At 33.3% G+C, this 26,984-nt stretch overlaps 4 protein-coding genes across 5 annotated transcripts in view; 3 read left to right on the top strand and 1 right to left on the bottom strand.

Moving 5' to 3' along the window:
• Positions 1-3,367, top strand: part of LOC128156367 (hemicentin-1-like) — a 66,794-nt gene extending 63,427 nt beyond the window's left edge. Inside the window, exons 63-67 of the mRNA XM_052818473.1 lie at positions 878-1,000; positions 1,107-1,289; positions 1,624-1,746; positions 2,040-2,166; positions 2,383-3,367. Of these exons, the coding sequence (XP_052674433.1) occupies positions 878-1,000; positions 1,107-1,289; positions 1,624-1,746; positions 2,040-2,166; positions 2,383-2,758 (932 nt within the window). The 3' untranslated portion in view covers positions 2,759-3,367. The remainder of the gene's footprint in view (positions 1-877; positions 1,001-1,106; positions 1,290-1,623; positions 1,747-2,039; positions 2,167-2,382) is intronic.
• A 979-nt stretch (positions 3,368-4,346) lies between these two features.
• LOC128191425 (hemicentin-1-like) overlaps positions 4,347-26,984 on the top strand; it is a 79,855-nt gene continuing 57,217 nt past the window's right edge. Inside the window, exons 1-4 of the mRNA XM_052863479.1 lie at positions 4,347-4,350; positions 4,491-4,721; positions 5,221-5,499; positions 6,405-6,692. Of these exons, the coding sequence (XP_052719439.1) occupies positions 4,347-4,350; positions 4,491-4,721; positions 5,221-5,499; positions 6,405-6,692 (802 nt within the window). The remainder of the gene's footprint in view (positions 4,351-4,490; positions 4,722-5,220; positions 5,500-6,404; positions 6,693-26,984) is intronic.
• On the bottom strand, positions 7,520-16,876 carry LOC128156365 (uncharacterized). Its single transcript, XM_052818469.1, has 5 exons — positions 16,633-16,876; positions 12,116-12,186; positions 10,589-10,674; positions 8,587-8,696; positions 7,520-8,349 (listed from the first exon to the last, which is right to left on the bottom strand). Exons 1-5 carry the CDS (start codon positions 16,738-16,740, stop codon positions 8,014-8,016), a joined length of 711 nt encoding a protein of 236 aa, XP_052674429.1. The 5' UTR covers positions 16,741-16,876; the 3' UTR covers positions 7,520-8,013.
• On the top strand, positions 8,705-26,919 carry LOC128156366 (uncharacterized). Of its 2 annotated transcripts, XM_052818470.1 has the most exons (5): positions 8,705-9,526; positions 20,638-20,796; positions 21,761-21,849; positions 22,238-22,403; positions 24,694-26,919. In XM_052818470.1, exons 2-5 carry the CDS (start codon positions 20,646-20,648, stop codon positions 24,888-24,890), a joined length of 603 nt encoding a protein of 200 aa, XP_052674430.1. In that variant the 5' UTR covers positions 8,705-9,526; positions 20,638-20,645; the 3' UTR covers positions 24,891-26,919. The 2 variants fall into 2 exon arrangements, with proteins under 2 accessions (XP_052674430.1, XP_052674431.1); XM_052818471.1 differs by lacking the exon at positions 8,705-9,526 and having other exon boundaries at positions 20,116-20,796; positions 22,238-22,416; positions 24,694-24,808.

Raw genomic sequence — 26,984 nt, forward strand, 5'->3', positions numbered from 1 at the left:
ACATCTTATGTTTCAAGCTACATAGGAAATAAGTTTATATATACTTACCCTTTATAACCACTTAAAAAGGGTTCCAGGTAGCACACATGCCAGAAATACATCTAGGTAGATTTAAAGAGTTTACATGTACATATATCTGATAAAAGTAAGGATATCATCAAATTATTCAGAAAACCTTAACTTTCAAATGATTCCTTCTCAGAGCTAAATTTGAAGACCATGGTGTTTTCCTCAGAGTTCTATACATGTTATAAAATAACCTATTGCTAGACTTAATCTCTATGATAGAAGAGGTATGTACAGTGTATACATGTACTAGTATATACAGTCATTTCATGCGTACCTTTGACAATTTAATGCTATGCTATGGTAATGTGATTTTAATGATATGCTATGCGATTTCAGTGCAATACTATAAGATTTGTATGCTATGCTATGAGAAATTGAAATCAAAGGCTTAATGATATGGTATGCTATGCTATGGTATGGTATATAGAGTTCCACATATTTGGAAGTAAAATAATAAAAAGCCAAAGTTAACCACTAATCTGCAATGTGAGCATTTATTCTTCCACATAAAACCATTTAAAACTGAGTTAAAATCATATTGTATGCTATGCTATGGTATGATATGACGAATGAGATTCTATGAGATTTTATACTATGGTATGAGATTCCAATGCTATATGCTAGGAGTTTTCAATGCTATGCTTTGAGATAAATCAATGCTATGCTATGCTATGGTGTATGTTTTAAAAGATATGCTTGAACTGACTGTACATATATAGATTATGCAAATAATATTGAAATAAATGTGCTAAATCATAGATGATGGTCTTTCACTGCTGAATTCTGAGATAAGTTGTCTTTCTTTCAGATATTGATGAATGTAGAGAATCTCCCGGTGTATGTGCCTACCGCTGTCACAACACCCAGGGCAGTTTTATTTGTGTGTGCCCGCTGGGCCAGATTCTACTGGCAGACAAACGCTCATGTGCTGGTACATCTATCTACACACAGTCCAATTTTCTATTGAAACTGAAAATTTAAAGATATTCTGCCTCATCATGAATCTCGAATTAAACCAAATTAACAACTGATTGTAGGGCTAGAGTATTTGGAACCTGATCCAGGTCAGAATTTTGTCAGGCCAGCCAACCAGAAACTGGAACTATTGCATAGTGTTCATAACAAAGGGTGCAGATATTCCAAGAAATGTCTCAAAAGAAATAAACGCTCACATTGTCTGCCAGGGTTCCAATTCAATGTATCCCAGAATGCTTGTGTAGGTATGTACCAGCACACCCAGTCACTGCAGGCTTTGGGGGTGGGGCCGGGAGAGAGTCATGCAATTTCATATTATTGATATGAAATTGTATGACTTCCTAATCAAAGATGTAGCAAAATTATTTTTATTTTTAAGTCGTGTATTCCTTTTTTGCAAGTTTTTTGACCAATGACAATTTATAGTGGGAATGTTTTTTTCTGTTGGCATGTAAAAGGAACCTTTCCTGCCATGAAATTTTAGGACATTACAAAAATGTACATATTTTAGTTTCAATTGAGAATGGTCCTGTCATGAAATAAAAAAATCCTTTTGTACATCTTTTGCCTGTTTCACAGACATCAACGAGTGTAGAGAAGACCCTGGCATCTGTCAACACAACTGTAGTAACACAATAGGAGGCTACCAGTGTACCTGTCCCCCGGGCTACAAACTGGGCAGGAATGGAAGGAACTGTGTGGGTAAGGAAATCTAGTCAATGTTTGAACACTAGCTGTTAACAAATGTTGGGAACAATAGGATCAGGTATTGCACTCATCTTATGTATGTAATCTTGGTAATGCTCGACAAGAAGATTATAAAATATGTCAATCTTAGGGGGTGTGCAAAACTATGGTAAATGTGTGCTACATGTTATACTTAAAAGTCATTGAAGATGTAGAATAAAATGGCGCATAAAATTGTAAGTTTTAATGATCAAGGTTTAATATATCTCAGAATGTGTAAGAATGAAGACTTGTTGTTGATGCTTTAGATATCAATGAATGCATCAGCTCTAACATTGATTGTGGACCAGAGAAGATGTGCTTCAACAAGAGAGGGGATGTTGACTGTATTGGTATACCATGTCCTGAAAACTACTCCAGGGATCCACTCACCAAGTAAGTCAAACACTTCTCTTAGGGTTATTTAGTGGAGTCTGAAACTTAGTAATGATTCAACTTCACAAAGGATGCAAGGTAATTTACTATAAGAAGTGTATTGAAACAACAATAGCTAATTTCTTCATGATCTTGTAATTTTGTTGTTGGACATATCAATATATAATTTGAATACTCCCCTAAAGACTGATATAAATGAGTTGTTTTCTGATACAGATACTGTGTTCTTGAGTGCATAGACTCATCTCTCTGTCCAGAGGGCGCTAAATATGCCGATGTGATCGAGTTCCGAACACTAGCACTCCCTAGCGGAATATTGCCTCAACAGGATTTAATTCGATTGACAGTATTTAACCAAAACAACGTCAAAATGGTGAAAACAGATTTTATGATATTAGAAAATGACACCCAGATGACCTTTAACCTGAGGCCGTCCGAGGGGACGGGGATTCTGTATACAGAGCAGCCCCTTGTGGAGCTAGAGACGTATAGAATCAAAGTGAGAGCCCGGTCCTATAGTGCAGAGACAGGGGTGCTACAGTATCAGACAACTTTTATGATCCATATATCTATTTCTGCGTACCCTTATTGATTATTGGTTGGAAGGTGTTTACTGATGATTTCATTTCATAATGAATGATAACTTGCTTGTGTGATGTTATAATGCATGTGTGAGTTGAATGTATTTAGTGATTTTTGAATGTGTTTTCATATACATGTACTTATTTTATAAGGCCTGATTTAGTCCACAGAATCAATTATGTTTTATGATGATATAAAGCTTTTATAGTTAATAAAGAGTAGCATAATTGGTTTGTATATCTGTATAGGTTGCATTTGAAGTGACTTAGTTTGGAATAAAGACTTCGATATGATTACTTAACATATCTTACGATTTTCCTTGGAATTTTGAATAAAGTCATATATTATGAAGATTTACTCTCTACTTATGGCATTATACAATACAAAATATTGTTGCTCTGAAATGTATCTCTCTCAAAATTTCATTAAGTGTATGCTATATTGACAAAGATGTATCTAAAGGTCATACAGTTATGATATCAAGCATATCTTAATTATATACCCTTAATTTTTATTAGTTATCGATTATTTTGATTTTTGTGATAAACTGGAAGTGTATATTCCTCTTGTCCCCCCCCCTTTTTTTTTACCGGTAGTTTAATTTAACATTATTACTGTCTCAATTATACATTATGTTTTTATGATTTATATTTCATTATGTTTGTGAAAATTAAGAAATTTTTAGATTTTTTTGTTGATTTTCATAAGACTTTGCAGTAAAACTCTGCATTTTGTATCCTCCAATATATAATGTGATTTGTTTGCCAAATATGTACACACTCAGTGATGTTTTAATATAGACAATTTCCAGTAAGGTTAGTTTTGTATTGTGTTTTTCTTTTACAACCTACAGCATCCTGATCCTGGTTAAAAATCTTAGTTATCTTAGTTACTTACGCTAAACAGGAAATGTAAAAGTAATGTTTAGACATTTCTCAGTCTCCTTTATTCCTTATAATCAAGGGACGGAGTTTACTCTAAAAAGAGGTGAGATAACATTCTCAGGGTGGATATATTTGAGATGAGTAGAAAATAGATGAGAAGAGTTGGATAGGGGACAGGTGACTAGATAACTACATCAATCTGGAATGTACATCTGTATAGCTTGCCAGGACGTACAACCTGATGGCACAAAGTTTTGTCAGAATGTTTAGTAAGGAAGGGAATAAACTTTTGCTGCAGTGAAACCACAATGGATATTACTTAGAATTGTTTTTAAAGTAAAACAAGGTTTGATTCATATCTACAATATATGTACATGTGTACACTGATCAAATTATTTCCTGTATATGACACAGTTCCTCCCAAAGTAACGGACGTGACTCTGACCCAGTAGTCTGTACAACGGCAGGAACATCGTACTACCGTGTTGTGCCGAGGGTCGTCCCCAGCCGGCGATATCCTGGGAGAAGGACGAACAGAAACTGACGGGCAGTTACCACTACCGTCTCCTCAGATCAGGCTGGCTACTCATTCCCTACTCAAGGTCAGAATCAGACAAGTACTTTTGCTAATTCAAAGAGAAAACAATCAATAGAAGTATCGCTTCTCAAATTGATATATATTTTTTGGTCTTGCAAATGAGACAGAGGTGAGACATGAGTACTTTCATCCTTATTATGTAATCATTCATTGCATACTAGTATTTAGAATAAGTTACCTCGGATGGAAATACCACTGATTTTGCTAGTATGATGTGTGACTGCAGTTTTGGATTTTAAGTTTTTTGAAGATGCATTAAGGTAAATTTAACATATCATATCTAAACTGCCCAGCATTTGGTCTCCCACCCCCAAACATAACATGGTACAAGGGTGGTTCCCCCTTCGTCCCTGACTTACGGATGGAGCTTTTAACAGGAGGGTTACAGTTGAGGATCGTGAACACAACCATTAATGACACCGGGACATTCCGCTGCACCGCTGTAAACCCTGCAGGGGAGGATAGTGTAGACATGGAGCTAGAGGTCATGGGTAGGTCACTCAAACGTCATTGTAGGTCACTCCAGGTCACTTTCATTTAAACTTTAGTGTTTCACAGGGGTGTGAAGGTAGATATATGTAACATCACTCAGAGAGGTCTACAATCAATGAGAGGAAAATCAAAAGAAGAATTAATTTCAATTGTAATTGATGACTGGAAATATTGAATGATCTGGTATGCCAGCATCATAATGTAAAGTGTGAAATACTGTATGTAATACCATTACGTACTTCTTAAAGGTTAGATTTCATTCTTTTACATAGATGTGATTTTTTTGTTTCTCATTTTTTTGACAAATACTTAATATTATAAGAAAAAAGGAAACAAACTGAGTTGGAACAGTTTAACAGTTTTATAGTTCCTTTTAAATTGTCCCCTCTCAGTTTGGCTTTTTATGAAATGGAAAGCCATTAGATTCTGTTAGATTCTATTATGAATAAGAATGGGTTTAGATGTACTTGAGGTGATCCTTGTTGCTCTCTTTTTTAGTTCCCCCCTCCATTGATGAATCAAATGTGGTGTACACTCCCAAGGTGGTACAGAACCGCACAGTGATCATAGAGTGCCCGGTGTCAGGGGTGCCCCAGCCCACTGTGACCTGGTCCATCAACGACAGTCCCCTGACCCCCAAAGACCGCATCCGTCTCCTTGACAACAACAGACAGCTGACCATTGACCAGGCCCAGGTGGCTGATACTGCCGTCTACATGTGTGTGGCCGTCAACAAAGCGGGCGAGCTACGCAAGAAGTTCCAGCTGGAGGTGTTAGGTATGGGGAATTAACACAGTGGTCAACACTTCATTTGCTGGTGTTTAACTCTAGATCTAGCTCTATATTACTTTTATTCCATGATAATTATTATCTCTTACAGCGAATTACAGAATACCGGTAGAGTTTTCAATAGCTTGCTAGATTGATCAATAGGGTATTCAATTTGGTCAGCAAGGTATCACATTAGGTTTAAATCTAGGTCATGTGATTACTCAGGTATGACAGCAATAGAGTGAGTTAATCTGGTTAACATTTGCACGTTTTGGGCCTTTTTGTTTCTCTCTGTTTTCCTACATTACTGCTATAAAAGTCTGAACTAATTAAGCAGTCAGCACAAAAAAAAACTATTAGTGCTGTAAGATGCACCAGGAATCAGGGAACCAAAATTTTTAATGATTTTTTGCAGGGAAAAATATCTCCTTTTTAAAGTTATTCTTTTCTCTTTTGTTTGTTTCTTCAGAACTGCCTTTTGAATTACATTTTTTGTAAAACAAAATTCAAATTACTCCAAGCAGAATTGATGCTCTATAGAGTCCAGTGCTGTCCTGGTGAACATTCTTTTTAAAAGTCTATGAATAGAATAGCTAACAATAGGAGAGAGTGTTCTAGAGGTTTTCTTTGTGTAAAATGAATGGGTTGAGTGCAAAATAACAATCTACACTTGAGTAACCACAGGACCTAGATTTAAACCTGATGTGATACCTTGCTGACCAAATTGAATACCCTATTGAGCAATCCAACAAGCTATTGAAAACTCTACCGGTATTCTGTAATTCGCTGTAATGGTTATCCAACTGCTAATTCTAATGAGCGATCACTCCATGTAAATACTCCAATCTTAGCAATGACAAGTAATTATGTTTCGTATACATTTTTTTGCAAAAACTGATTTGGTTTTGCAGTCCCTGCCCACATTCTGACAGAGGTGGCCTCGGAGAGTGAGTTGGTGACCGTCCAGAACCAGACCATTAACATCAACTGTCCAGCTATGGGGATTCCCTCCCCCTCAATCATCTGGCTCAAGAACCGGGTCCCCCTACTGGAAGCCCCCTACAAGAACATGCGGGTCCTCAACAACGACCAAGTCCTGGAGATCTCCAACGCTCAGCTAGAGGATGCTGGGAAGTACTCATGTACTGTGACCAATGTCGCAGGCCAGGAGAAGAGGGTGTTCAACTTACAAGTCCATGGTGAAAAAGATTGTGCTATACATAGATTTCACATGAAAAGATTCTATTCAAAAAGTTTGAGATTTCTTTGTACATGAAGTTTAAATATAAAACAATACATATCAAAAAAACATATTGTACATGTATACACTTAGCATTAAGTTAAGAGGTTAAACAAATTTCAAATGTCTTGTCTCATAGAATTTTGTGACTGCTACATGTATATAAAGAAAATTTACACTGGATGAAAAATCTGGTTTCCGCACTGCGGAAACTATTTGGAAACTTTGCGGAAACTTAAGATTATTTAATGTTTCAGGCAGGTTTCAGCATGGAAACTTCAAGTTTCAATAAGTTTCCGCAGTGCTGAAACTTAGGCTGTCCATGAATCCAAATGGTTTCCGCAATGGAAACTTACTGAAACTTGAAGTTTCTGCATGGTTTCAATCTACATATACCATCTGGATATCTATTGTCTACCAATGGTTTCCGCAATGGAAACTTACTGAAACTTGAAGTTTCTGCATGGTTTCAATCTACATATACCATCTGGATATCTATTGTCTACCAATGGTTTCCGCAATGGAAACTTGATGAAACTTGAAGTTTCTGCATGGTTTCAACCTACATATACTAGTTGGATATATGTTTACTTATGGTTTCTGCAATGGAAACTTAAATGAAATTTCCTGATCATTTCGACACACTTAAACCGTTTGGGTATATATAGTTCTACATATATATAAAAAAATTATTTATTACAGTGGTTTCCGCAACTGAAACATACTAAAACGTATTTATGAGTCGTTCATCCCTTGCCATATATATAACAACTCAATTTCAATGCACAACATATATTGAATTTATTCCCTCACAGTGAGCTACATACAATACATTGGAAATTGGAAAAACAAGCTTTAAGAGATTAATCAAGAATACTAATTTTCAATCTGTGTCCAATTCCTACACTGTAAATCCCAATCATTCTTTTTAATTTAAAGATATCAATAAATAGGCTAGGGATTTTTAATAAACATATTACAAGATAAATTATTCTGTGTCAATGACAACAAACTATTCATTGCAACATACAAAAGTAAAACTGAATGACAAAGATAATATGCATTATTTAGACAAATATTAACAACAAGGGACTTGCAAAAAAGATAAACACTGCTTCTTAAAATAACTTAAGTACAAGTATATACATATAAACATCTCAAATTATAACCAATGAAAAAATAACACAAAAAATATATACTCAAAATAAATACTATCTGCGAGTCATAAAAACAGCAACTATTCAAACATGTTAATAAATAAATTATTCACTCGAGTCGCATCACTCCATGACGTACGTGGACGAGATGACCCAGCTCGGGATGTCCTTCGGAGGCGGTGTTCTAACGGCGTCTGTTGTAGATCTGAACACTTTGGACTTCTGTCTACGTGATTGCGCCACAAGGGATTGACGGTAATCCGCGTCCAGAACTCGCTTGATGTCCGTCATTTTAGAAGACTCCCAGATGAAGGGGATTGCCACACGCCTTGTGGCATCCTCATCATCACTCACTTCTGGGGACATGGTCTCTACGGAGAAAGCACGTTTCACAGATTTCTTCTCCTCCCGCGTGAAAAATTCATCCCGCTCCAGCTGAATCAGCCTACTCTTCAGTTTCTGAAACAATAATACACAGGTAAGTACAAATTAAGTTATTTACAACAAAGTATATATTCAGTGCAAATAGAAAATAATTTAGTTTTTATTTAGCAATCATAGACATTTGCAACCTAGGCACCTTAAACATGGATTTTTTAAATAAAAGCTTATACATGTATTTATAATGCTTGTTGTTGCTTTGACCAATGCAAAATTTAAAAGGAATATGAAGTTATATTGAAACAAAACAATTACATCTCTCTTGCGCTTTGCTGCTTTATTCCTTTCCCTGTGCTGTTGAACTTTTCCATTTTCCTTCCTCTTGTTCTCATCTCGCATGTTCCTCCACACCCTTTTCACAGCTTCTATAAAAGACATTTATAAATAAATACACATATGAAACAAAAGTATATAACAAAAATGTATCAATTATTCCATGCATCAGTTTTCTTCTTTATAAAAAATTACAGATTTGTAAAGAAAACAAATGAAGAGTTTTGTTGCTATAAACTGTTTCTAATAAAGCGGGACATAGAAGGATAAAGTGATCTTTAGTGTAAAGGTAGTGCCCCCCCCCCCCCCTTAAACTTAGGAAGTAGTCATCATACTAGATAATTTACTTACATAAATTACTTTAAATATTCTTAACACTGAAACATACAATGCCAGTAAAGCATTTGCATGCTGAAAAAAACCCACTCTTTTTCCATTTATATGTAAATAAATATCCTTTATCTCTATTTGATTGCATGTATTTTTATTATTATTATTGCGTAATGCAACCCATGTTTTATAAAAACTAAACCATGCCAGTTTACTTGTTATATAGGCATGTACCATGTATCAAGATATTTATTATTTCTGAAACTGGCTATAAGATTAATCCAGAGAAAATTCATCATTAAAAGCCTATATTAAAAGCAAAAATGTTTTCTGTATTTGATGGTATTTGTTACTACATATCCTTTGTTGAACTTGAAAGTATCTATTAATGACACAATGGCTTCAGGAGATGTGTCGTGCCCCGGTGTAGATGTTTAAAACAACAACTCTCTTGTATCCCCTCCACCCTTGTCAGCAATATATTGGCATTGTGTTTTTATAAGTGTATGGCTTCAAACACCTGCCTTATAAAACTGAAGTCATTAGTAAGCAGGTTATTTGGAGTCTACAGTTGGAGGAGAGAAGACTCAAAGTAAGTAATCTTTGTAATTATAACATATTTTTGTCTAGATGTACTAACTTCCAAGATGTTTATTGAGAAAATTAATAATATCTTAAGCAAGAAAGAAATAAATTCCATTGAGTTTGTTCAGCAAAAGTTTCCAAATCTGTCCCTTCCAATTGCAATTATTACAGAGTTTTCCATCATTTGACTTAACTTTCTCTCGATATTTTTTATGCCAAAACAGCAAATGCAATTTTAATTGTGTTGGGCATGATAAGAAAGAAATAAAAATATCACTCCAAACAATAGTCTCATACAAATCATTAAATAGTCATATCATGTGATTAATCTTTATTAATTATCAAACATGTTCTTTTTATTCAAGTTATTTAATTTCATTAGATTTTCATATTTCAAAAGAAAACAATGCTGCATGAAATATTCTATAACAAAGAAATAATGAGCATTCTTTTACTATGTGTATGGTATATGAATTAAATTGAACAACACCCCAACATATCCTGCTCCCTCTCTTCATAGGTGCTAATTAGGAGTAGATAATGACAAGATCTTGCTATACAAAAAGGGTTTCACACCTCACTTTGAAAGTAAACTTTTTTAAGAGACATCTAAACAAGGTCAATTAGGTCATGAAATTTCCAACACAAATTAACTTAAAGTGACCTTTGTTACTTCCAATTGTAATTGTAAGACACTATTATGGTTAAATGAAAATATAGCCCTATTAATAGCAAAATAAATTTATAAATAACATAAATAACTTTGCTAGGAAATATATTATATCAATATTATTGATAGATAAGGAAATTCTACATTGAACAGCAACATTATATTTAATTTGTTCAAAAATGAATACACCAATGACACGCCTATACGAAAGTACATAAAAAAAATCATTTGTCAAAGTTGTCATAGAAAAAGAAGACTGATTGGTACAAAAACAAATTTGACAATTTGACATAACTGAACATAGTATTTCCATCAACTTTGATTAATAGTTGCTGAGAAATATAAAAACAGGGAGGTATAACAAATTTATGACTTATCAATTTGTCATTGTTTGCTTACCTTCAACAGTTCCAGCACCCCAGTCATAGTCTTTGTAAGCCCTCCGCACTTCACGGACAATGGTCTTTACATCATTGTTTTCAAATCTAAAAGAAAATTGATAAATAATTTTACATCAAAAACTTTATACACTTGCATGTTAATATGAACTAGCATTCAATTCCCTATGTAATCTGGGTAAAACACCCAAAAAATTGGGCATGGGGGAATTCTGAATCTCGTGTTGCATAGGGCAGATTTTGTGGTATAACCTATCTTATTATTATCAGATCTTTGATCCGCTCCTATTAGATCCTTGGTTCTTAGGCCCATGTACTTCTGATTTAACATTGGGCATTTCCCATTTTTATCATCAAATGAATTAAATTTGCTTGTGAATGTCGCTGATTCATTGAGGGACTGTACTTACTGTTGACACAAAAGTTTTAACTCCAGTGTAATGCCTTTTTTTATGTGAACTGTTCACTGACTTATAAAAAGTGGCGTTTCTGTTTGATTTCAGTTACACAATTATAAAATATTTGTTTTTTTATCTATAGAAACAAACACATTGTCAAATAAAAAGTTATTATGCATTCAAATGTATATTGTAAACAAACATTATATAATTTCAGACTTTTTTTTTAATCACTCACTCTTCAAATCAAGCTAAAGTAACCTAAAGATGTTTGTTAAACACTTATGCTGCCCTCCCTTGGAAGGGACTGAGAGAAAATGAATGAAAACTACAAATAATTTAAATAAATTTTTCTAATTCCAAGGCACATAACTCTGACTAACAAGAGGCTAATTGGTCTTAGCGGTCACCTGAGTAGCATATAACCCAAACAGAAACTTGTCGAGGAGTCTCATATATGCATCTAATTAATTAGGTTTCATACTCGAGTAGAAAAATAATAAATTTGTAATGACGACCACCTCCCTGCTTGAAATCTTTCAAAAAGAACTTTGAAACCTATAATTTGCAGCGAAAAACTGAAAGATCTGGTCTACAAAATCATGAATTAAGTTTTCCTTTCAGTTTGTGGGAGTGGAGAAGTTACTTTTTTAAAACATTTTATGCATCAACACCTATAACTATAAATCCTGTTTGGCCCTGCCCTAGAGTCAAAACCCATCCTTGAGGGGACATGAAAACATTTCAGTAGAGGACTACCTGGTAAACATAATTATTAGTCAGTTTTTTATACAGATGTGTGAGAATAGAGAATAAATTTGTTAAACACTATCTGCATTAACACTATATTGCCCCCCCCCCCCCCCATGTCCTGAACCCCTGACCCAGGGGATCATGAATTTCACAATTTTAGTAGAGGGCCTCATGGACATCATAATCATGCATTGAGTTTTTAACAAATATATATTGAAGTCGAGAAGATTTTCTAAGACTTAATTCATTTTTACTATGTGGCAGAGAAAATGAACAGAAACTGTTGGTGTTGCTGTTCGAAGGGGGGCATAAAAACCAAAAATCATGGTCACGTTTGTTTTTACACTTACAACAAATGAAATTATTAATATACTTACTTCTCAAAGTTCATCACCAGCGGGTTCTCTTCATCTTCCTGCAGCTTTCTTATCACTTGACGAACTGATCTCTGAGAGCATAAATGTGAAAAGGTGACAGCACAAATAGTCATAACAACAAGATATCTCTGAGCAAATGCTAACTATTGATACCCACACATACAAAATATGCAAAATTGACATTAAAAGGATATTGATATCATCAAAATTGTAATAAAAAGAATAATTGCACCACATGGCTATACCGTAACAACAAGTGTATTCTGCAATTAAGAGTACTCAAGGTCACAGTCATTTTAAGACATATGGCTTTCATTTACTGCTGTCTCTGTTTACACGTTTACAAAGTTCAGTAAACGTTTCACCCTTAACAGTAGCAGATAAGTTAAAATATATTGAGGACTGCCAGCTGACCACAGACCAATTATCTGTCGTGCTTAAAAGATATGTTAAGTAAGGAATTAAGGCATATAAATGTATCCACAAACATATCAAATATTTCTTAATTATGTCTTGCAAAGCTGATTATTTATGTTCCTTCTCTATGTATACATTAATTACCCTGCACATGCACCAAATATCTTCTGACATTAATTCGCTTGAAAGTTGATCATTATCTTTGTTTATTGCTAGCTTAAGCATTTTGAAGATGTTGTTAAGAATAAAATTTGAGAAAATAATATTCTGATAAAAACATATATCAATGGAAATAAAATGAAAATCAAAATCTGATAAAAACGAATGTCTAATATTGGTAAGATTGGCACATTTTCTTAGGTTAGTTCAGGTTACCTGAAACACAATAATTTTTTCGGCTTAAAAAAAAAAGAGCTCTGTAACTGTTAAAAAATTAAACCAAAGCTAAAAAATTGGAATTTTTCTTAAGATGATAGTTTATAGTACAAATCATATCTTCAGATAAAGCAAGATCTGATAGTTAATTAGTTACCCACCCAATCCAGCTCCTTAATATTTGCTAAGAAATTAAAGTGAGACAGAAATTTGTTACGGCCAGTAAACTACAGATAGATACACTAAGGTAAAACTGGAATCCCTACCTCCTTTGGAGCTCGGGTATAATATATAAGCATTAAATTAATTATCATACACTATATACAATGACTCAAATTATATTTAAATAATGGTGAATTAAAATTTAACACCAATGAATTGTGTTGTAAATTCAATAAAAAAGCAAAAAAAATGGTAAACATTACAAAAGGTAAAATTTGTATTCTTATAATAACAAACATGACTGATATCAATCAATATTCCACATGTCAAGCATGTGTAGAGCATCTCCTTGAAAAATAAAATTTTGTGCGGGGAAATGCATTATTTAGATATGTACATGTAATTAGAGACACCAAATAATATCTTCAAACCACGTAAATAAAAATATTTGGTTTATTCCTATCACCATGCATGCTCTTGGGTGTATTCATTAGGCTTAAGTATCGCCAGCTAGCTCACGATAAGATAAGTATCACGATATATTAATGCGATACATTATGTATCACTATAATGTGACTATTTAGTTATCAACTGTTATCCATTTTGCCAACCTTTATTAAAAAACCATATTACATAGAGAAAATATGTCAACTACAAGGAAAGTCAATCAACAAACTTTAGAAAGATAACTTTAATTAATCAGAACCAAATATAAAATTGCAAACGTTGTATGAAAATTTCTGAATGTTATGTATACCATGAAACTACTCTAGGAAGTAAATGAAAATTAACTCATATAATGTGCTCATGATAGAAATGTAATAATATGATACGCATATAGTTGTTTTATTTTCCCTCAAAATTATTGCAGAATTGTTACACCTTTAGTCTTAATGGGAGGGGGTACATTTACGTAGCTGTACAATTCTTTCCATTACTAGCGAAAACAAACTTGTTTTAACTTAAATCTATATAATTTTCATTATATATTGAAATACATTACGCATTAAGACAATTAGTGGAGGAAACTTATTGAATGTGTATCTCACAAAGCTATTTGTAGAGTCCTATTGGAAAAGTTGTAATTTTGAGCCCAATTCTAATTTTATAAATAGAGTAATATCTATTGTAATTAACATGAAATGAATTCCCTGTTAATTGTGTTGACTTTTCTTATGCATTATGAAATTGTATTTGCTAAGTGATTTGGGACAATTTTTTCTAAAAATTTGGCATAGACAGCTGGGATGAACTTATTCTCCCGCTTGCTTCAATTTTGAAACCCTTTTAACTCTGAATTTCTCTTAAAACAGTTGTTTCTTACCTTTACAGGGCAATAATCCAAATAAATACCAAGTTGTTGTTTTGAAATGTTTTCAGAAACCAGAAATGTCAATTCGTACATAAATGACTTTTTTGTTTATCCGGACAATTCGTACATAAATGACTTTTTTGTTTACCTGGACAGAGTTAAATATTTTTCCACACATTAAATTATATTTTCAAAATAAAATTAAATACATCAGGGACAGGGATAAATATCGAAAAACATTGTTTTATATGGCTTAACTTAATATCATATCTTAATAAAATATATGGGACGTATTCATTGACTTATATGATACTATAAGTATGACCTGATCATAATGATTTTATTAATGACGTACATTGAGAATGCTACAGAGTCCTTTAAAGAATATAGATAATTTATTTTTTTCAAATATTTACCCTGTAATTTACAGGGCTCTGACTTTCTGTTGAAATTTTTTAAATTGAAATATTGTTTGTCTCCTCCTTTAACAATTGATATTAGGTGACAGTGTCATTAAGGAATAATAAACAATCATACTTGTACTTACTACAGTATTAACTGTATTTTTGTCTGATAAAAATCATAAACCATATTCTGTTATTTTCTATATAAAATATTACAGGCTCTACTCATCTTCCAATTGGACATACTACGAATTTAAGCCGTTTCTAAATTAGGAACTCCGAACTCATATCCTTAATTTATATTGGTATCGTTACAACAGTGCATCAAATATTGCTTGACAGGTGTATTCAAATACAATTCGATACATTGATGAAGACCAATCTAGCAAATTTGATTAAAGAATCTATGCCTATAATTAGTTTCAATATTTTAATGTACACTACAACAAATTAAGAAGGAAATTACAAGGTTGTAATTACTTTTAGTTTAAGAACTATCATAATATAATGATATAAGGTAGTAGGTACTAGAACTTGTTAATCTTGAATTTAAATTCCTTACTCCAACAGGTTAAAGAGACAGTACAGCTAAAAACATGTGTGTGAATAACTTCAGATTTACCGATTGTATCGTTAGAAAATAAGATATAATGTTGATTGTGATAGTTGAAATACATTAAAAAAATCCCTTTCACATACTTAATTATGAGCTTCTGGAAATTTACAGATCGTACAATTCGGAATAATCTTATATCGTTTATTCATACATGGACTTTGGTTGACAGTAATTGGCACGAGCTAAAAACTACAAAATCTTCATCCAACTATGGTCATACGCTTATATGAGGTTTAAGAGACTCTCTAAATGGAACAAATCCTCAATAATTTATAAATGGTTTACCAATTTTGGTTCATCTTAAAATGAACAGACATGAATAGGTGAAATAACTCCTCAAGGGAAATGAATTTAGGTTGAAGTAACTCCTATGATAAACACGAAAAATACATGCTTACAAAATAATAATTGAGGTTATTTTAAAACCTTTGAACAATATTACCTTGAAGAAGTAGAAGACATATTTCTATCAACAAACATTCCAGAAAAATCCTTGCGAGCCCTGCATGTGTCTTGTTTACAGTAAATGTGCATGCGTAATAGTATAGAAGGCTGAACCCAGTAACATGTTGCGATATAAATATGTGATAGGTTTTATGTTATTATTAATCTTAATGAAATAATTAGATGTATTTCATGGAGGACTTGTTTATAGTACACCATTATAAAATAGATACATAATCGTGATAATATAAAAACATTTTTATAAATATGGTCACTTTCTAATTAAGCTAACTAACAAATGAAATGTTACTTATTCTGTGATTTCTAATTAAATAAGAAAAACAGATGCATAGACTTACTATCCTGTTGAACTATACAGTATAGATACAAATTTACATCGGAAGCAATAAGAGGCATGAGGTAGGCCTAGTTTAATTACAAAAAACATAATAAAAAAAATCTTATAAGATTCAGCATGTTCAGAGATCATTACTTTACTATAGTTAAAAATTTTTAATTAAGTTTGTTTGGGGGGGGGGGGGGGGAACAAGAAATCAATGACATACGTAAACATCAGAACATGGCTCAATTTTTAAATACTGTGTGCACCTGATAGAAAACCGATGTGAAATTATAAATATGGTTTGCCCGACATAATTTCTACATCATTTCGACGTAATCCGATAATTTAAACGGTAAAATTTATGTACGACACTTTGGCTCGTTTTGGCGCGATTGCTTCCAATGTAAAATTTGAATTTGCCAGTTTTTGTGTTTTTTTACGAACCTGTATTCCATCGGGCATTCGCAGTGGTCTTCTCTTCTCCGCGGAGTCTAGGAGTCTTCTTATCTCACTCATCTCTCTAAAAGCACGTTCCCACATGTCGTTGTCCATCTTCAGCTTCTTCTTTCCAAGTGCGCGCCATCCGTTATCGATAGCGGTATATGACAAAATGGCGTGACCAATCAGAAAGGCGTATTTTCCCGCAATGCATTCTGGGATCGATTTTGTTTTGATTGGAAAATGGTTATCAAAACTCGTATAATAATAATATATATTTTTACAAATTTTAAATGTGAATTTTGTTTATATATATATATCAACTTTTTTTTCTAAACACGTAGCAAATTTTCAACAGGGTTGTATGTTTTAGATATAACGTTAATTCTCTTATATCAGCTCCATTCCTGGTTATGTACTATAATATAGCTTGATTAGACAAATATAAAAAAAGGAAAATTTTCAAATTTTAATTTGAAGTTGCAATACTCTCTTATATATATGAATTTATATGCAGATCAAGGCGTCGGAAACAAATTGAAAGTAGGGGGCGGCTCGACATCAGAAACTTCGACAATTTTTCAATTTTTAAGGAACTTGACAAAAAAAGATTATTCACACACGCAAGAACAACATATATATTAAAAATTAAAAGCTTTTATTAACTTGCAAGTTAATTTCCCCTAAATTCCCCTAGAAGGTCCACTCCACTATACAAATGTGAAAATTCATGCATATATTATAAAATTCAACAAACTAATGAATGCTTATAATGAAGAAAAACCAGAAATATATATATATATATGTCAAGATTTAAATTAAGATTATTTCCAAATTCTGCTCTTTCAAAATACAAACTTAAACCACATGTTCTTAAGGACAGGACCGACCACCCCCCCCCCCTCCCCCTCTATCCCCCACCTCAAGTACCGGGGGTTCTTGGTGTTGGCCGGGTGGAATAGGGGTCGGTCCTTTCTTTAAGCACCTGTGACTTAAACAACCTACTGTTTTTTTTAACTTTTTATTTTTATTACTTCTACCGCACGATGTGATCTTTGACTGTGTGTGTGTACATTTGTACTATTCTTAATTTGAATCTCAAATATCAGTGAACTGGTCTTGGAATTGGTAAAAACAATTTGTTGATCATTGCATGCAACTTCGAAAGACGTGAGTTCAAGTTAAATAAAAACGCACAATTATACAGATTAACATTAAATTATGCGAGAAGGGTGTAAATAGAAGCACATTGTAAAAATAGTGCGAATGAATCAAGTCCCCACTGGAAAAAAAAAATTGAATGGTGCAGGAAAGCACAAAAAAACAAATAAGATGAAATCTTACATGCAATAATATTTTCTTTTATCAACATATAATGAATTAAAGACGAATTTAAGATTTTGCCAAGATAGACAGACTAGGAGAGGAGATTGCAATATTGTTTGATTAAATAAGAGAGTCTTTTCACAGTATGCCGGTATATTATCTTTTTTTTGTTGATGTCTTTAATTGCAGACCATAAAATAATAATGTGTATACACGTAAAGCATGATCTATTGTTAGCGTCTAGCAAAAACCCCGCAGAATTCACATCATTACGTAAGAACTGAACTAACATCCCTGAACAGGTGGCCGGGTGTCACCTGGACACCTGGACAGGTGTTCAAGATATATATTTAGTATGAATGTGTATATGTAGTTGGCAATACTCTATTGTTTAGTGTCTGACCAAAAAACGACAGAATCCACACAGAATATACAAGAAACTAACATGTTATTGTCATCAAAGCAAACAGGAAATGTACCTGCAATATATGGTGTCTCCTACTCTGTACAAGAATATGAAATTATCTTTTATTATTATCCTATCTAAATAAAAATAATGCACTTTATTTGCATGATTTTAAACCATTTAAAGTATTCATTTAAAATTGAATTTTGACTTGACCTTTAAAAAAAACCCAAAAACCCAATCACATTCGACAACCGAACTGCTAAAATACTAATCCGTGCAAGGTGGGAGGAGGGTTACCTTAAAAAAAAACTTGCATGTCATTTTTATATTCACCTTTTACTTTTTTTCCAAATGCACCTAAAATGGTGAGGGGTTGTCCCATCAAGACTAAATTTTTTATATTCATGCAAATCAATAAAAAATAAAATAACTGTTGTGAGTCTGAGAAGAAGTACATGTAGGATGGAGAAGCCCCCCCCCCCCCCCCCCCCCCACCACCGTAGTTGCTACCAGCTTGAAAAATCTTCATATAGCCTCTTTTTAAAACTGAAAAAAACAATGCTTGACTCTTATTTCAAGGAGTGAGTGTGTGCAATTTTTGATATTGTCTTTATAAGTTCTTATTAAAAACAAACCATTTATAATTAACAAAAACGTGGAGTGGTAACCAACTTATCAGAGATTCAGTACAACATGAACGTTTTCGGGTAATTTGTCAGTCTGTTAAATTGCGTCAAAAGTTTGATGGTTGGAATGCTTCAATGATTATAGAACACCAGATGTAAAATGATTTTAAGGGATTGAGGTTTCGATGTGAAAATCATCAGGTTTTTTGAAATTAAAACTAAAAAAACTCCTTTTTTTTTGGGGGGGGGGGGGTCTTTATGAAAATGATTTGACTTCAAACACCTGTTTTTTGGCATGAAACTGAATATATTTAATGAAACGAATTTAAATCTGAATTGGTCATTTGTGACTTCTTTTTAGAAACAATATAAGGTGTCTCACCAATTCAACAAGGTAAGGTAGAAGTAATTGTTTTTAAAAAAAAAACATCAAAAAGTTTAAGACTTGAATGATAGAATTTATTGTAATTCAGGTTCATGTTTTAATAAAAGTACACAGTGATATGGGCATGCTGGATTCATTTTGCAATTTCATTTGTCACAATGTAAGTTATCTAGTTACACAAACACTCAGCAACACACGACGGATTCTAAAAAAGTACTTTTCCAGGCCACATCTTCCACTCTGTGCTGTTGTGCTCAAGTGGATCTCGTCATTATCGTAATCTTTTGGGAAAGTTATCAGTTTGAACCGTACAAGTCTCTGACCGATTTTCTTCTTTAAATAACAGTTAACTCTTTTCCTTTGGGTCTCAAACTCGGCGTGCGTGAGTCCTGGGCAATGTCGTTGAGAAGGTCGACGAGGAATAATTTCTGCAACAAACACATACTTCACACCGCTTTTTAATAAATCGTCATACAGGCATAATAATCGAGTCGCAATATCCTTTGGATAAGAGTCACTGGTAATGTCGTTTCCACCCAAATGAACGAAGACACAGTCAGGTTGAATTCTCTTTATTGAAGTCAAAAACTCAGTTGGAATGTTATCAGTCTTCATACCACCTTTTCCCATAAAGAACACATGTCCAGGAATTTTTAAGTTGTTCGCAAACGCTCTTTCAAGTCGAGACACATACGAACTCCCCAACAGAACATGCTTAGCCATTGTAGGAACGAAAATGTTAATTTCTCGTCCATTTGATATTTATCTTACTTGTTTTTCCTGACATCTTAATTGCGGTGAGGTGATAATTATAGTTTTCAATTTTCAAACGTTCTTGAACAATTGATAGGAAAAAAGTTAATTGGTAATTACTTCATTAACTAAATGATGAGCAACTTAATCAATCGAAATTATTATCTAATGCATGTAGATTGTATGTAATTACTAATTATATGCAATAACTAACTGTAAAACAGATAGGTCATCAGCATTGTTGATCCCTAAAAAATTCTTCAATTTTTCACGTAACATCGGAATAATTATGTTTCTTTTGTCTTGAAAAGTGCATATTCGATTAGGAACTTCATATTTCTATTTCTAAGAAATGTAAGATATTTTTAATGACTTTCAGTGTAGATGTGTATGGTCATTCAAATAGCGATTTTTTTGGACACAATCAAACGCACCAAATACAGAAACATATTCTGTCAGACAAATCAAACGCACACTTTATCAACAACGTGTTCACTATATTTACATTTCAGATGTCAAAATGGCGTCACCATTATCGGAAAAAGTGCAACTTTGTCCACATTGCAACAAGTTCCTTTCTAGTAGAACAGTTTTGCGACACCGAAAGTTGTATGGCAAATCAAAAAGACGGGCATGGCGACCTGCACTGCATGTGCCATCTATTGGTGCACGTAAGTCTTTGAACGTCAGGTTACTTATCAGTGTATATAATAATAATTGTGTAATAAAATTATACATATATGATTTAATGTCATCAGAACAATTTCTTTGAAAGAATACAACACTTATTTTAGAGATATCTTAGGCAGCTGTTAGGGGTACATAAAAAAGCATCAACGTTTGCTGTTAAATGTTATATGTGAATTATGGCAATTTCCTTTGTATTATCTATGTATTGAATATATGTTCAAATTTTATATGGGGAGAAAGATATGGAATACAAAAATGACAATAATAATTACTTAATAGCTTCTTCATTCAGAGAAGACAAAAAATTGTCTTCTATAGTATCTTGGAAAAGAAAAATCTTCATTGCTACAAATATTAATTATCACTTCTTTGAATTTATATCACAATTTTTTTTTTATTAAAGAGCAAGTTACAAGAACATATTATCAAAAAAAAAATACATGAATAACTAAACAATATATGTAAAGCTGACCCTGGAAAATTGTCTTTTTATAGCAAAATTGTAAACCAAAGTTAACACCTACAACATCACTCATAACCACCTTTAAAAAATGTGACAGATCGATGACAAATCAAAGATAGTCCTATATATATTTTCAGTTATCTTTCTGAAGTTTGTTTTGTTTACAATTGATATTGATGCATAATGTGCGGGTTAACCCAATCAATCAGGATATCAAACCAAATGATTCCCTTTCTAAACATGCCCATGATGCATTGGGATTTGTTTTTAAAGATTGTGTTTCCATAAAGATATGATTTTTATTTACTTTGAATATTTGTAACTTAATTTGAAAGGCGATCAATTCTGCTAGTCTAATTAGGTGAAAGTCTATATACTATGATCTATCTAAGATAAGTTTGCATGAAAAATTATTTGATACTGTACGTAATAACCAATAATTATGGCCATGCAGCTTTGATTGTGATTGTTAAATATTGCAGATTCTCTGCCATTGGCAGACCAGACTGACGAGGAGTTTGTTGACATGTCTGCAGCTTCAAGAGAAATTCCAGAAGACACAGTCATGATGGTAGGAAATGCTCTCTTAATCATCAAACTTTGATTTGAGTGATAAGATTTTTTAAGAAATAAACATCATGTTAAAGAATTCATATCCTGGTGAACTTTTTAAAATCGATCTGTATATAACTTATACATGTATATTTTACATTTAAGAGATTAAATTGTTCAGAATTATCATAATTATATAATGGAATTTTATGTTTACAGTACATGTAATGCAACCATGCGCATTAAACGATAAGCTGGGACTATTAAAATTTTTGAACAGAATTAATTATTTGCTATTTCGTAGGTTCATTTTATGAAAGAAGGAAACATATTTGCAAATGTAAAATATATATTCATTTAAATAGAATTAACAGCAACATAAATATTTGAATGGTTATATTTTGCAGGATGAAGCAAGTGGACTCGAAGATGACCCAGAGACAGAGTTGGACACATCTGGTTGTAGTGATGATGATGAGGATGGTCAAGCAGCACAACACTGGGATGAAGCAGAAGAGGAACTGGAAAGGGACATTACCAGCAGAGACCAGAGAAAACAACACAACAAAACAAGTATTGCACAACAGTTTGTATTATGGGTTCTCTCTTCTCTTGTGCATATTCAAAATAAATATCTATTGAGTAATGCTTGCATCGAGAAATTGCTTCAGCTTTTCAGCCAGATATTTTTTTTTGTAGGAAAATGTAGCACACTCTTTAAAGCCATTTCTAATGCATTTCCACATTCTCTTTACAGGTTCCGCAAATTAACAGAGTTTGAGGGATGATTTTTTAAAGTATATTGTTTGCCCTAATTGTACTGCTCTTTACAGATATGGAGATGTTGTGCAGAATCGCGATGGCCGTACTGTTGTACATAAATGTTCTAATATGATGTTTGGTTGCAGGGTAGACAAAAGCAGTGCCAATCATGGACGTCGAGGGAAATTTCGCTGTGATGCCAGCCTTGTCCAGGAGGTTCACCTTTCAAACAACAAAACAAAGTTTTATCCATTAAAAACTTTCTGTTACAAAAATATTATTGATAACCTTGAACAATTTCTTTCTAGACCTGGTTTTGAAGCAGAATGCAACAAATGGAGAAATAGGGAAGTGATCGAAAACCATCTAGGGGACCTATACGATGGCGACATATGGAAGGAATTCCAGACGTACAACGGTGAACCTTTCCTGAGTCAACCCAACAATTATGCACTAATGATTAATGTTGATTGGTTTCAGCCTTTTAGCAGGAGACGAGATTTATCCCTTGGTGTTATATACTTTGTTTTCATGAATTTACCTAGGCATTTACGTTTTAGGATGGAGAACATCATGCTGATTGGTATCATACCTTCCCTAAAGAAAGAGCCAGGGTCTTTGGATTATTTTTTACAGCCAATTATTAATGAGTTGAATTTACTTTCCAGAGGTTTCCAGATTTCCCCAGCCAACAAAGACCCAGTGTTTGTCAAAGTATTACTGCTATGTGCATCCTCTGACATTCCAGCTGCACGCAAACTTGCCGGATTCATGGGACATGCTGCAATAAAAGGCTGTTCTTTATGTACTATTTCTTTCCAGGATAATTCTGGTAACAGGTACTGCGGACCAGTGGACAACAACAAATGGCAGAAAAGAACCAGAGATGAGCATATTCGACAAGCAGAGCGAAGCAAAAATGCACCCAGCCTATCAAAGCAGAATGAGATCTACAAGAAATTTGGGTACAAAAGCACAGCCCTGCTTGAGTTGGATTATTTCGAACCATCAAAATTTTCTGTTGTAGAGCCTATGCATAATTTGTTTTTAGGCACAGCCAAGCGGTTCTTTGTTCACTGGGTGGAGAATGAGCTTCTTACCAAGGCTGATTTGGAGTTAATTGGTGGACGGATCTCAGAGTTAAATGTACCAGCAGACATTGGCCGCCTTCCTACTAATATTGCCACTAATTACTCTCAATTTACAGCTGATGAGTGGAAGAACTGGGTTTTGTTGTATTCTTTATTTTCCTTACAGGGCCTGCTTCCAGAGAGGCACTTGCAGATGTGGCAGAAGTTTGTTTTAGCTTGTAGAGAATTATGCCAGCCAACCATGAGGAAAATCAGGCTTGTTATTGCAGATAGACTTTTCTTGCAGGTCAGCAGGATTGCAGAGGAGCTTTATGGACCATCATTTCTTACACCTAACATGCATCTACATGGCCATCTTAAAGAAACGATTGAGTGTTATGGCAGTATTTATGGGTTTTGGGCTTTCAGTTTTGAAAGATTTAATGGTTTCCTTGCAGATTTCCCCACCAACAAACGCTCAGTGGAAATACAGATAATGCGAAAGTTCCAGCAGATTGGATTTGCCGCTGACATGAAACACAAAGAGTTTGGGGAATTTTCTGATTTTTTTACAGAGTTTTGTAGAGAGGAAATTGACAGCCCAAAAATTCCAACTCCAAAACTACAAGTGGCTTCAGAGGAACCAATCAACAGACAAGACCCTCTTGTATGGACTGATTTGTCACTTTTGCAGGTGAAGCAGGAGGCCTATACATTGGTTACCATGAGCCAGAAAGAGCGTGATGACCTAAAGGAAATGTATGAGTGTTTATATGAAACTTCATTTCCAGGTGATGCAATAGCAAGGGTAGCCAAAAAGTACAGCACTGTCTATTGGACTAATGAAATGTATGGTTCTGTTTCTAGTTCCAGGTGCAAAAACTACAAGATGCTGATGGCCAAATGGGCAGGAGATGATTCCAAGCTTGATCCTGATTTCGGTGATATTAGGCCAGGAAAAGTATCACACTATCTGATGCATTCAATCGAAGTAAATGGTTGTATTAAAGTTCATCTTTTGGCTGTTGTAGAGTGGTTCAAGAAAACAAATGCAGATCTTGGTTACCTCCACCCGATCACTGTTTGGCAGAAACGAGTGCAGAATGATGGCCCTGCATCCTACATACCGATTCAGAGGATACTGGGAAAGTGTGCTTGGACCATCAAGAAACATGGTGTTCAAAATTTCATTGTTGTGTCGCCATTACCACGCCATGTGTTTTCTTAAAAACAGTGAAGTGAAAATCATTCAGATTAATTTGGATTAATTTCATTCTTGTGAGTATTCTAAATTGGAAAAGGAATCAAACCAGAGATAAAATATTAATAACTTTATTGTATCACTGAAATGAGGATTAAGGTATGTAAATATTGTGTACATATATGTAAATAAATCACAGGACATATTGCTAAATATATCCACTTTCAGTCTCCCTGCAACTCTGTTGTTGCACTATTTTCTGTACTTCAATCGTTACAATGCATTGTTTTAGTGCAGATTTTAGAGTGGTGAGGGATATGGATGTATTTGTAAAATGTGATAACTTAAATTTGTTGAGTCTTAATAGTGTGAACAAATTTAACTGTATATCGTTGTATGTTATTTTTAGTTGGCTTCGAAATAAGTTTATATCTAGTTGCATGTAACTTATAACCTTTAGGTATAGTGCTTTTAACTATGTAATTTTTTCTAGTCTTAGTTTTGAAGTATTTTACTGACAATTTCAAGTCAGGTGTGTAACATTTTAATTATGAGTCTATATTGTAATTGCATTTAAATTAATTAACATGATCTAGTCCATCAAATCCATAATTATACTGATTGAACATGAAAGTTTATTACCATATAAGAAACAATTTTTATTGGTGAGCTCAGCATATCGAAAGTTTTTTATTTTTCTCTTTAGACTAATTAGTACGTTATTTAAACTAAAAATAAGTATTGGGACCTTTATCATTGTAATGGCATTATGGCTTAATTTAAGGCATTATCTGAATAATCTTGAACACAAATTCAAGAAGTTTTTCTGAAATTTTAACGTTAGCACAAAAACCATCCTTTGAAGTTCCGTATACATAATGATTTAATATTAGTTATGAAGAGTTAGGTACACAAGAGAAGATATGTTTAGTAACAATAATCGAATAAAGAATTTTTGTCAGCAAAAATATATAATCAACATTCAAGTTTAGACAATGAGTCAGATGAAGGTAAACAATTTTCTAAGGAACCATGATATTGAATAAAAAAAAAAGGCTCTTGAAAAAGGAGGCCTCCACGTGGCAAGAGCTGGGCAACTGTATCATATTTTTCAATCTATCATCATGATCATTATCAGTTTAATATATATAATTCATTATTGCTCTGATAGATTTGAACGATACTGGCAAACATCCTTTTTTGAATCCTTCACATTTAGATTTTTTTTAAATATTTTGTTTAATGTGTGTCAGAAGCTTTAAATGTGCAAAGGACTTTTAGAATTTATGAATTTTATATTTTCATCATTTCTCATCATATTCTGTTATGTCAATATGCTATAAAAACCAATAACAGATGTGAAATGAGTCCATGTATCAATGACTTATTTGTTAACTTAGTAGGATCATATTAAATATCTAAAATGTATAATTGAATTTTTTCCTTTTATTTAAACACTTAATGGAGCAAACAGAACAAAGGACATGAGAATATTGATAAAACTTTTGTTTTCTATACAGATGTAGTGAAAAAAAAAACCATTTGATTTTATCAAAGAAAGTATTATCTTAATATTTCAATTAAACATTACTACCTCTCTGTTTGACATTGATTAAAAATGATATTTGAATTTCATTTATAGTTTCAGCATTGCGGAAACTATTTGGAATCACTTTATTAGTTTCCGCAGTCTGAAACTGTATTGAAATTTGCTGAAACTTTTTAGATATACTAGTTATGCATTTATCAAGATTTCAGTTTTGGTTTCCTGGATGCGGAAACTATTTGGAATCTTGGTCCAAGTTTCTGCAGACTGAAACTAGATTGAAATTTACTGAAACTATTTTGTATTATGGTTATGCCTTTATCAGAATTTCCACAATGTTTCTGCAATGCGGAAACCATTTGGAAATGAAATATTAAGTTTCAGCAGACTGAAACTATATGGAAACTAACTGAAACAATATTATGGTTTCCGCACTGCGGAAACTATAAGTGAAACCTCAACTTCAAGTTTCAGCAAAGTTTCCATATAGTTTCAGTTTTGCTGAAACTTGATTTTTCATCCAGTGTTAATAAGAAATGTACCAAAGTTCACATTCTTTCTTCTTTTTTCGATAA

Source organism: Crassostrea angulata, chromosome 7 (genome assembly GCF_025612915.1).
Source record: "Crassostrea angulata isolate pt1a10 chromosome 7, ASM2561291v2, whole genome shotgun sequence".
NCBI lineage: Eukaryota > Metazoa > Mollusca > Bivalvia > Ostreida > Ostreidae > Magallana > Magallana angulata.

Bases quoted from the DNA above. Each gene is read 5' to 3' on its own strand.
- LOC128156365 (XM_052818469.1), bottom strand. From the start codon at position 16,740: ATGGACAACGACATGTGGGAACGTGCTTTTAGAGAGATGAGTGAGATA. The intron at 8,697-10,588 runs GTAAGCAAACAA...TGTCTTTTATAG, and splicing joins GGGTGCTGGAACTGTTGAAG to AAGCTGTGAAAAGGGTGTGG. The intron at 8,350-8,586 runs GTAATTGTTTTG...TTATTGTTTCAG, and splicing joins CAGCAAAGCGCAAGAGAGAT to AAACTGAAGAGTAGGCTGAT.
- LOC128156366 (XM_052818470.1), top strand. From the start codon at position 20,646: ATGGCGTCACCATTATCGGAAAAAGTGCAACTTTGTCCACATTGCAAC. The intron at 21,850-22,237 runs GTAGGAAATGCT...TATATTTTGCAG, and splicing joins CAGAAGACACAGTCATGATG to GATGAAGCAAGTGGACTCGA. The intron at 22,404-24,693 runs GTATTGCACAAC...TGGCTGTTGTAG, and splicing joins AAAACAACACAACAAAACAA to AGTGGTTCAAGAAAACAAAT.